This window comes from Cydia fagiglandana, chromosome 2 (assembly GCF_963556715.1).
Source record: "Cydia fagiglandana chromosome 2, ilCydFagi1.1, whole genome shotgun sequence".
In the NCBI taxonomy this organism is placed as follows: domain Eukaryota; kingdom Metazoa; phylum Arthropoda; class Insecta; order Lepidoptera; family Tortricidae; genus Cydia; species Cydia fagiglandana.
Genome location: NC_085933.1, coordinates 7,382,758 through 7,395,151, shown reverse-complemented (window position 1 = coordinate 7,395,151; position 12,394 = coordinate 7,382,758). Strand labels below are relative to the sequence as shown.

The following is a 12,394-nucleotide window of genomic DNA, read 5'->3' as shown; positions in this document are numbered from 1 at the left end:
TTTGCATCGCAATTCGGGCAACCTTTACGTTAGATAGAGTAAGATATCTATTAGATGTGAATTGGATCTCTTAGTCATATCCTGTGGAAATCGTTCGAGAGTATCTCCAGAATCGCGCAAATGTCAAATTTGACAGGTTAGATCTTAAACATATCGTTATCGTACCTTGGTGATGTCTAAAAGATATCTAGTAGATGTCTATTTCAAAATCCGAATCGGGCCCATAGCCTATTCACTCTATTCAAGTCATATTTTACAAACTTTTTTTTAAATTTTGTTTTATTTTAAGAGTCGTCCGAACATCCAGCTATTTACAAGACATTGTTTCCCAGCTTCCAATCCACTCAGCTATTTTAAATCAACGGGTATTTCGAGAGTGGATTTCGGTCCTCAGAAAAAAAACAAAACGTAGGTAGTCCATTCTATATCTACGTGTAGAAATAGTTGAAGTAGCAACATTTTGGGTCCAATATTGAATTTGCAATATAGACAGGACAAGTATTTCATTACGGCGAAGGTATAAAAACGATACAATTGAAAAGGGTATCGGCTCGCATATTCGCTGGAGGAAAATTCCTATTATGATCCCTTATCCTTTGGAGTTGACTCCGGGAACACAATTGTACAATTGTCTACCTATTGTCTTACTTAGTTTGCCAATAGTAGGTAAGTACAAAATATAGGTAAAACTACTTTAAGTAAATAAAAAATTACAGGCTGGCAGGCAGTTGTGTGTTGTTGATATCTATTACCTACCTAAGTACTATTGTTGTTTTTAGTTTAGTTGAGCGCATCGCCAACAAACTGTTTTACAGTTTGGCGAAACTTTAATTATAGGTAACACTGTACTTTGTGTTCTGTTAAATAAATTAAAAAAAAAAAAAAAAAAATAATTTATACCTATTCTTATTATATACGACTGTAAAAATAATAAGGCACTGGTTTCGATGGTAAAACAAAATATAATGTGACAGTAATAAATAGACAAAAATAGTAGCAAAAACCATAAACAAAATATACGTAAAAAAGGTAAACATATATAAAAAGGTTGTGTGTTGCACATTCTCCCCTTTTTTAGAGAGAGACGAGGACCTTCGCTAGTTTTCTTAGGGGTCTGCGCAGCACTCCGACGGCGGTAACAACATCCGCCACTCTTGTTATCCCGTCTCTACCAGGGTAAAGGGCGGTAATGCGACCCTTGGGCCACGAGCCTCTTGGTAGGTTAGGATCGCAAACTATCACGATATCGCCTACTGCGACATTAGGCGGCGACCCTCCCCCCGCACGTGGTGCCAAGTAGGGTAGGTATTCCTTTACCCAGCGCTGCCAAAAATGGTCAGCCAGTCTCACCGCTCTGCGCCACTTGCTTGGACTAAGTAGATCCGCCTCGGTCAGGGTAGCGGGTATGGGGTGGCCAGATGGAGATGTGAGTATGAAGTGGGCCGGTGTTAGAGCCTCATCAGCTTCGGGATCAAGCGACACATGCGTAAGCGGACGCGTATTTACCAGGGCTTCAGCCTCCGCCAATAGTGTGCTCAAAACTTCGTCTGAGGGAGCCTGTTCTCTGAGGGTCACTTTTAAAGCTTCTTTAACACTGCGAACTAACCGCTCCCACGCTCCACCCATAAAAGGTGCTGCGGGAGGAATGAACCGCCAATTGATTGATTCGTTGGCGGCAAAATCTTCAACAGAGTCACCGTAAAGAGCTCGTAACTCCCTGTTTGCCCCAACAAAGGCTGTTCCGTTGTCTGACCAGATCTCATGTGGTGTTCCTCGACGAGAAATAAAACGGCGTAGACACATTATGGCTGCGTCCGTCGATAAACTGTGTACCACTTCAAGATGTACGGCGCGGATGACGAGGCACGTAAATAGGGCAACGTAGCGCTTCTCCCTTCTTCGACCAACCGAAACAAGTATGGGTCCAAAGTAGTCCAGGCCGACGAAAGAGAACGGTCTTTGATGATGAGCCAAACGAGCCTCCGGTAGCCCATATAACCATTCCAGTCGCAGAAGCATCAAAGTGGTAACTAAATGTCAGATGTGTCGTAACAGAGTCCACACAATGTGTCTAGAATTGTTTCGAAACAAAGTGTCGTCGCCGTGTGTACACTTTTCCGTAACAAGGTGTCGACACATTTGTGTGCACTTTGCGTGCGGTTTGCGACTAAATCTGACAGCAAATTTGTGACAGCAAATGTCAATATAAAATACCTCTTGAAAACCAAGGTTTGTCAAACTACTATTAGTGTCTCGTGTGCTCGTAATTCTAGTAAGTCATCATGGGCGATGCGAATGATAAAAATCGACCAAAACCATATAAACGCCCAACACCCGTCCACCTTTTACAGAAAAGTTTTTAAAGAAATGCAATACGCTACTAGGTCAGGCAACGAATGCTCAAAAAAGTTGTAGAGGGAAATGCTCGGAACACAATTTTTGACTCCGTAACTTGGTTTGGACAAGTTAGGAGGTAAACATATCAAAAGTCCTCGGCCGTAGCCCTTGAGCGGGGGGGAGAGAGGGGGCTTTGAAGGTCCCATTTTCCGGTTTTTCGATTATATCTCGGAAACTATGCATCTTAGCGACATGGCCACTTATACAAAATGAAAGTTAATTTAATTTGTTACAAGTTTATTTAGTCAATTTTTTCCATATATTGATTAGTTTTTGAGATATCCGCTCTTGAAACTTTATTTAAGGCTCTCAATTTTATCTTGATTTCTACATCAGTGAAGGTGCTAGGCCGTGTTCTACAAAATTTACAAACAATTTTTTTAGGGTTCCGTACCTCAAAAGGAAAAAATGGAACCCTTATAGGATCACTCGTGCGTCTGTATGTCTGTCCGTCTGTCACAGCCTATTTTCTCGGAAACTACTGGACCAATTAAGTTGAAATTTGGTACATATATGTAAATTAGGGACCCAAAGACGGACATGTAACGTAAACAAATTGATTTTATACCCAAAAAATTACCATTCCCCCCCCCCCCTTTATCTCCGAAACTACTAGGTCTTAAATTTTGAAAAAAATACACAAAATAGTCCTTTACCTATCATGATTATTAAGATGACAGGAAAACCTATTAGAAATGTGCAGCCAAGCGCGAGGCGGACTTAATGTACGGAACCCTTAATACGCGAGTCCGGCTCGCACTTGGCCGGTATTTTTTAAACTCCTCTTGACGCTTAACCGCTGAACCGATTTCGTTGAAATTTGGTATAGAAATAGTTTGCGTCCCGGAACAGGACATAGGATAGATCTTATAACCAAAATCATCTTTTGAAGGTGTGAAAAGTGGCGTGAAAATTTGTACGGAAAATCAATAACCGCTGAACCGATTTATATGAAATTTGGGATGGTCTACAATTCTACATCTTTGATTTAGTTGAAAATAATAAAAAACATGACTTCAAACCTAAACTTAAACAGTAAGTATTAACTTCAAGAATTCAATTCTGAATTCCCCCCTGCACCACATTTCACACCTTTAAAGGATGATTTTTGAGATAACTTATTATGTCCTGTCTCGGGACTCAAAATATATGTGTACCTTTTAATTAAAACTGTTCAGCAGTTTAAGCGTGCAGAGGAGTTTAAAAGAAAGTATTTTAATAAGTTTATATGTTTTTACTTCGGAATGGTGTCAATGCGATACCATAACTAAATTTGGTACTGTGAATTTATACGAAAAGGATACCAAACATGGCCTCGTAGCTTTACTGATGTAGAAGTCAAGATAAAATTGAGAGCCCTAAATTCTTATTACTGGGCCTAACTTGTGTAGAAGGAAAAGGAAAAATAAAAGTCTTCGGCAGGAATATAAGACACAAATATAATTTTTAGAGTTACTATTTCAATCATCAAACATAAACATTAAAAAAATTACAAGGTCGAAATGTCACGGAGCTTGTGTGAGTTATATGTGAAAAATAAAAACATTTATGACAAAAAAATCTGGATACAATTTAAGAATCATCCAATTGCGTCGAGGAATCATCAGTATTTTTGCTTGTTTCATTACCTCCTTGCTTCTTTTTTTGTCCTTTGTATTCTGTAGCAAGAAGTTAGTTCTGAAAATAAAGATAACTTGCGTCGTCACGGATGTCGATTTATAGGTTTTAGGGAGTGCAGAATTCGAAAATGATGACCATTTTATAATCCAAGATGACGGCTACGCATTTTGTCATAAAAGTCGTCATGAATATCGTTTTATAGGTTTTAGGACGTGACAGGTCCAACAATTGTCTACATCACTGTAATTGACGTCACAGGCCTCCATGGGCTACGGTAATCGCTTACCATCAGACGGGCGGTGTGGTTGTTTGCCACCAACATGTTAATTTAAAAAAAACTCCACTATATCGCCAGTTAATAAGTACTTATTTTGCGAAGCTAATGACATTTGTCACAAGAAATACGACAATTTTGTCACGAAATTCCAACACAACTACCGAAAACAATTACCGAAAGTTCTTTGAAATCTTGTGACAATTTTCATAATTATCATCATAAACATCGCAAGAGAAATACCTGTTTTTTGCCGATATAATAAAGTTTTTAAAAATAATACAATGATGGTGACAAACAGGAATACGGCCCGCCCGATGGTAAGCGATAACCGTAGCCCATGGATGCCTGTGACGTCAGCAACAATGAGACTTGTCGAAATGTCGCACCTGTCGTTACGTCACATTGTCACGACAGGGAATACATCTGAAAATTGTGTGTTCCCATTTGTCCCCACCCCGATAAGGTGGAAAAAATGGGAAATATTTACATGCAAATACTATTCCATCTGTTCCCTGCGGGGATAAATGGAATTACATCTGACAATTTTATTGTGTGTTCCCATTTGTCCCCACCTCGAAAAGGTGGGAAAAAATGGGAAATATTTACATGCAAATCCTATTCCATCTGTTCCCTGCGGGGATAAATGGGATTACATCTGAAAATTGTGTGTTCCCATTTGTTCTCACCCCCAATAAGGTGGGAAAAAATGGGAAATATTTACATGCAAATACTATTCCATCTGTTCCCTGCGGGGATAAATGGAATTACATCTGACAATTGTGTGTTCCCATTTGTCCCCACCCCGAAAAGGTGGGAAAAATGGGAAATATTTACATGCAAATACTATTCCATCTTTTCCCTGCGGGGATAAATGGGATTACATCTAAAAATTGTATGATCCCATTTGTCCCCACCCCGATAAGGTGGGAAAAAATGGGAAACATTTACATGCAAATCCTATTCCATCTTTTCCCTGCGGGGATAAACGGGATTACATATAAAAATTGTGTGATCCCATTGGTGCCCACCCCGATAAGGGGGGAAAAATGGGAAATATTTACAATCTAAATCCTATTCCATCTGTTCCCTGCGGGGATAAATGGGATTACATCCGAAAATTGTGTGTTCCCATTTGTCCCCACCCCGTTAAGGTGGGAAAAAATGGGAAATATTTACTTTCAAATCCTATTCCATCTGTTCCCTGCGGGAATAAATGGGAATACATCCAAAAATTGTGTGTTCCCATTTGTCCCCGCCCCGAAAAGGTGGGAAATATTTACATGCAAATCCTATTCCATTTACGTACAAAAATGTCCCCCTGTCAACTTTCAATCGAGATTTAATCGATAATTTATTCGATTAATATTCAGATTAATGCAATTTCAATCTATGTTAGGTCGACTAAATTAATCGCGATTAAAATATGAGGATTAACTTTTTTAGTCGAATAAACAGTTAGACGATTAATGCCCTCATCTCTGACCACGGCATGGCTCTTACACTTTGAGAATATCTGAAAACGAATGAACACAAGGAGCCATTTTGCAAATCCAGTAACTTAGTTATTACTTTTGACAGCGCGTGTCATGTGTCTACACAGAGTCGACACAAAGTCGAAACATTGCGACTACTTTGTGACTGCAATATTTCTCAGCCTTAAACCATATTTATACATCATAATTAACAAGTTTCGTAGTATGTAAAGCGTTATTTCTGTTATTTAAGTATAGTATACGCATCGAAGTACTAAAAATGCATCAAATAATATAGTTATGAACACAGGCACTGAGAAGTAAACAATTTCATTTCCGGCTAAACTAAAACAATGTGGTGGCGCGTTGATTATATTACACTTAGTTTATCAAATCACTCGAGCAGTTTAATTCCCCATAATAATTTAAGTCCTATTGTAATATAAATGCAAACAATATATAATTAAGTCTTGTAATCCGTTTTAGAGATGGCGTATTAATGTCACTTATTTTTATTTAACTATTTTTATTTCCATCTGACAGTTTCCATTTGACAGGAACAAAATGAACGAATGAACGAATGATTTTGGCATAAAGTAGTCGCAAACTCGTAACAATGTGTGCACACGGCGACCACACTTTATGTCACTTTGTGTCATGTGTCGACCCTTCCCCATTTCTAGTAACTGTGTCGACACGGCGACGACTCTGCGACTGGAATTGTGACCGAAACAGACGGTGTCGACACAAGATGTGTCTACACCGCGTCGTAACGGCGACTGGAAATGGTTGTATGGGAGATCTCCCATCGGTGGTTGGAAAGTTCTGGCACGGTGAAGTTTGCAAAACTGGCAGTCATGGGCCACTACACGGACAGCATTTCTAAGGCCTAAAATCCAAAATCTTTGGTGGAGGTCGTTCAAGACTTTTTCTTTGTTCGCATGACCAGCTTTTTGATGATATCTGGCTATTAGTAGGCGTACTGTTGGATGTTTCCCGTCTAAAATCAGCGGTCGTTTAACTTCATCGGTGACGCCTGGTGCTGCGACTATACGACTGGACATTCGAAGTTGTTCGTTGTCATCTATGAAGGGGGACAGTGTGAAAAGGCGGCTGCTTCGTGGCAACGGGTCTCGATTCTTTATCCGCAAAATATCCTCTTTGAAAGAATCCAGTTGGCTTTGCCGCAAAATATGGCGCTCGGCAAGGTGTAAATCGGTCGCGGTTATTCTTGGTAGGATGTTAGGGGGATTAGAGGTACCAGGAGAGGATGTGCAACTTGGATGGAAGGAACATAAGAGTCCTTCAAGACGAGGAAGATTGAAGTTGACGTCTCGTCTTCTTATACTACGCATTCGCAATAGTGATATGAATTGATGCGCTTTTGCCGTTGCTCGCACCATTCTCAGCCATGAGCTGAATCGACTTGGATCCGCAGAGACTGGTGCGGGCAGATCAGTCTCGGTGATAAGATGAATGATATTTTTATACTCTTCGCGGCCTAGTCCGCTGACATCAATTTGAGGTTCAGCAGGCCAGTCCGAGGAAAAGAGAAAGGTAGGCCCTGAGATCCAGCGAGATTCTGGAGAGAGCACAAAACGTTTGACACGGGTGGCATCATCGGCTACGTTTAGGTCGCTCGGCACCCAATGCCACTCGCTGATGTTAGTAAGCTCCAGTATCTCGCCAACTCTATGAGATACAAAGGGTTTAAGGGTGCGCGAATCACTACGAAGCCAACCCAGCGCAGTCATTGAGTCGCACCAGAAAACACGTCTCATTGGCTTCAGTCGATGGGATTCGCATATCGACGTGGCAAGACGCGCGGCCATTAGAGCACCTTGAAGTTCTAAACGAGGAATGGAGACAGGCCTAATTGGGGACACGCGGACTTTACTGCAGATGAGGGACAGCCCTACATCGCCATTTACATAAAGAAAGCGCCAATAGGCCACAGCGGCGAATGCGGACTCACTTCCATCCGAAAACACGTGCAATTGGCACTCTACTACCTCGAGATCGCTCAAGTTATAGCGGCGTGGTATCCGTAAACTGGAAGTGGAGATCAGGTCTTGAAACCATAACTTCCACGCGGCGCTGTCACATTGAGAAAGCTCTTGGTCCCAGTTCAAACCCTTGCGCCAAGCGTCTTGAAACATAATACGACCACGAACGACGATTGGTGCAAGGATTCCTAGCGGGTCATAAATTCTCATTACGTGCACTAGAACCTCTCGCTTTGTTAACTTCTCTGGCAACGCGGTATCTTTCCTAATACCAGTATTAAAACCAATCAGGTCGTTTCCGGGTTGCCAGATAAGACCTAGCGTGCGAACCGGCGTAGCCAGACGACCTAATTCAACGTCAACATTATTAGAGTGAGGGACCTCAAGCAATGATTCTTTAGGTAACAACGAAAGCGCACTAGAGTTATTCGACGTCCAGCCGCGCATTTCAAAACCGGCGTGAGCGTGTACGGTGTAAATATCGGCTGCCAGCTTGGCAGCCTTGCCGACGTCGTCTAAGCTAGTAATGCAATCGTCCATGTAATGGTCGTCGATGATTACTCGAGCCGCGTCAGGGTAAGTTTCCTGCCATTCTAAAGCATTTTTATTTTTTATGTGTATGGCAGTAAATGGGCTCGACGCGGCGCCAAAAATCATGGATGACATGCGGTACGTTCTAATCGGTTCACCCGGGGTATCTCGCCACAAAAACCTTTGCGCGTCTCTGTCTTTTTCAATAATTTTGATCTGCGGAAACATTTCACGAATGTCAGCATTTAAAGCGACGGCACCCTCGCGAAAACGCATCAAAACACCCAGCAAAGGTTGCAAAAGATCAGGGCCAGTCAATAACAAAGAGTTTAATGACACGCCGTGAGATTTTGCAGCCGCGTCGTGTACCGTTCGCAACTTATTGGGTTTATTCGGATTAATCACGCCAAAGTGCGGTAGATACCAAACGGGACGTCCAGAAGCAGGGCGAGAAGAACATTGTTCAGCGTATTCTTTGGATAGCATGTCATGAATATTGCGACGATAACGTTCAGCATAGCAAGGATCTTTAATCATTTTCTTTTCTAAGCTTAGGAATCTGGACAGTGCTAACTTGTAACTGTCAGGAATGTCCAGATTATCAGCCTTCCATAGCAATCCTACCTCAAAACGACCACCCGGCAGACGGTGAGCTGTGCTCTCTAGTACTTGTATGGCACGCTCATCATCAGCGTTGCGGGCCTCTTTTTTCGATATACCAATTGAATCGATCTTAAATTGCTCCCTAATAAGTCGCTCTACAGTAAAATAATCGCTATCGGAGTCAAGTTCGCTTACTGCGATATGGTTGACAACGTCAACCCGTTTAGTCTTGCTGCAACCGAAACCAAACAAAACCCAGCCAAGAGCTGTTAAAATAGCTGCAGGTTGTGTCCTGGTTCCTTTGCGCACGTCTTTAGCGAATGACAAATGCCAATTGTCAAGTCCTATAATCAGCATGGGCTTTATGTCCCCGTAGCAAAATTCATCGGCTATATCAGCTAAATAAGGGTACTTACGCACACTATCTTGATGCGCACACTGCCGCGCAGCACCTAAACTATTAGTCGATCTAGCCTTTTTAATAGAGTGAACTTCGGTTGAATGACGACCCTGTATATTAAAATTGACATACTGCACTTTAACATCCTTGCTTAAACCAAGTACGCAATCTACGTGAATTACCCTATCGGAGGTTTTTGCTCCAATTCGAGAAGTAATTTCAGAGTCAATATACGTGCCTGAGGAGTGCTGCGCAGACCCCTAAGAAAACTAGCGAAGGTCCTCGTCTCTCTCTAAAAAAGGGGAGAATGTGCAACACACAACCTTTTTATATATGTTTACCTTTTTTACGTATATTTTGTTTATGGTTTTTGCTCCAATTCGAGAAGTAATTTCAGAGTCAATATACGTGCCTGAGGACCCATCGTCCAATAACGCGAATGTGTCAACGCTACCAGAGGGTCCAGACACAGTAACGGCAACAATTTTTAACAACGGCCGTTCAGAAGGCTCTTTGGGCAATGAAGAGGTCGCGTGCGTCAGAATATCGTGTTCCGAGTCGTCAGGCAGTGGAGCTGCAGCGGGCGCCTCGGGCAGGCTGCCGGCCGGGGGCGCGGTCACACTAGACGTCGATGGCACTTGCTCGTCGTCGTCGTCGTAGGAGTCGCCGTCGGCGGTGCCGTCGTTGTCCTCCACGTCGATGTGCGCAGTAACGACGCGTTCAAATTTAGACCCGTGTAACAAATTATGATGACGCATTTCGCAACCTTCTACGCTACATACTTTTTTCATACATGAAGTTTTGTTCTTATTATGGAAACCTTTTTTCAAACACCTATGACATACTTTATTCTTTTTGATAAATTGCCACCTATCATTAATTGACAGTTTGACAAACTTGTCACAATCAGATAAGTCATGGTTTTGTTTGCATAATGAACAATTATTACCAGAATCATTAGTATTTACTGATGTTGGAATGCTACCGGACGAATGATTATTTTCAGCAATAATGTTTACTGTGTCCCTACTACCGATCGGCCGGGAATTTAGGGCCGGCGCATAGTCAACAGCGCCTCCAAATCGGCATTGCAGATCGACTTCGCGCGAGAGGAAATCGGCAAACATTTCAATTTTTGAAGCACTACCATTGCACGAATGAGCATAATCTAGCCACCGTGGACGCAGCAGCGCAGGCAGCTTGCTCCATAGTGCTTGAAACAGCTCAGGCGAGCGTAAATGGTCGGGCTTATTTAACATGCGGATAACCTCTACGCAGTTACGAATACGACTTGCAAAAATCACTAGATCCTTACCGTCGTAGCTTACCTTAGGTAGGGCACGCACCGCTGTCACCTCATGCATGACGACGAGCTCGGGACGGCCGAAACGCGCGTCCAGCGCGGCCACTACCGCGCCGGGGTCGCGGGCCGCCGCTAGCAGGCCTGCCACGGCCTCGCGCGCCGCCCCTCGTAGGGCGCGTGATAACCTAGCTAAATTTTCAGTAGGCGAGAAACTATCTGCTTTATTTTCGTACACTCTTTTTAAAGCTAACCAATCTAAATATGACTTGCCGTCAAAGGTCGGCAGCTCCGTCTTCGTTTGGTTCACTTTATTTATTAACTTATCGAGCGAATTTACTAAGCGAGTCACTCCTCCGTCTTCAGGGCGATTTTGCTCAGGAGAGTTTTCATATGCCGCGGCACTCGCGCCGTGCGGCACTCTCGGTCCCAGTGGCTCGCGCTGGGCCGCAATATCGTCGGACCTGAAAGGTGGGTTGGCACTTAATAAATGTTGCTCAGTGGTGTTAGGAATCGTATTATTCAACCATTCCTGTACGCTTGCACGACTGCGCGTGCCATGGCTTCCATGTCGGCTTGAGCCCCGCGCCTCTATGGCGGCGAGATTGGCTTCCAGTTCGAGATCAGCAACTTTGCGTTCGCGTTCAGCCGCGACGATGCTCAGTTCGCGCTCAGTGGCCTGCCGCTCTCGTTCTTTATCTATCTCAGCCAGACGGCGCGCATGTTGCGCCCTCGCCTGCAGCTGGCGCGCCACAATGGTGGCGGAGGAGCGCGACGAGGCGCCGCTCGCCGCGCGGGAAGGTGTCGGCCTTGGTTCGTGAGGGGCAGGGCCCGCGCCTTGCTGCGCGAGCGGAGCAGTGTCCCTCCCGACGGCTTCACCGTCTCCCTTATGAGCCGTCTCACTCATTGCACTTTTTGAGCGAGTTATCATTGAGCTTTACGGTAGAAGAACCAATTTTATATACGACTGTAAAAATAATAAGGCACTGGTTTCGATGGTAAAACAAAATATAATGTGACAGTAATAAATAGACAAAAATAGTAGCAAAAACCATAAACAAAATATACGTAAAAAAGGTAAACATATATAAAAAGGTTGTGTGTTGCACACTTATGATCCAGATATCTGTAATTATTCGTGTACCGCTGCAGTAAATACTTGTAGGTAGGTTAATTAGGTTGTATTAAGATTTCTCACATCTGAAATGCATTATTATATCTAATGGTAATTCCACTTCAATTACAGTTCTGTAGGTACCTATTTTCTTAAACCATAAGAGCATGGTTAAGAGTTTAAGAGTCTGTCTGTAGGTACCTACTTATTAATACTAGGTACTCGTAACAATGAGTTATTAGGTATACTGAAACTACACCAACTTTTTGAAACGTCCTATAGGTACAAAATGATGTTTTTTACCAAGAAAGCATAGTTTTAACCCCAAGAGTGGAAATTTCAATGAAAATGTAAATTTTTCCCGAGCAATTTCCCTTCCGTGCACCGACCTTCGTTATTGGGTCCTACTGCATAATGTTCGGGATTTTGTTATAACGGGCTACCTCTAGATCTACTTACTTACTTGCTATCTTTAAAGGTGCCCCTTTAGACGTATATACGTTGGTATACAGGTATGAGCTGCAATCTCCTTGTTAATTCCGCCAGCCATCGAATTATGGTTATATCACGAGCGTAAGAATGGGGTAATCTCAGCGAAACACAACTTTGCGAGTTAGGGAGCAACAGCGCTAGTAGGTAATTCCCGTATTACTTTGTAAACATGAAATGTTTGA

The 12,394-nt window shown here is 42.8% G+C and overlaps 1 protein-coding gene across 1 annotated transcript; it reads right to left on the bottom strand.

The window, feature by feature from the left end:
• Nucleotides 1–1,074: 1,074 nt before the first annotated feature.
• On the bottom strand, nt 1,075–11,513 carry LOC134672453 (uncharacterized). Its single transcript, XM_063530358.1, has 3 exons — nt 9,648–11,513; nt 6,750–9,416; nt 1,075–1,980 (listed from the first exon to the last, which is right to left on the bottom strand). Exons 1-3 carry the CDS (start codon nt 11,511–11,513, stop codon nt 1,075–1,077), a joined length of 5,439 nt encoding a protein of 1,812 aa, XP_063386428.1.
• Between the last annotated feature and the right edge of the window lie 881 nt (nt 11,514–12,394).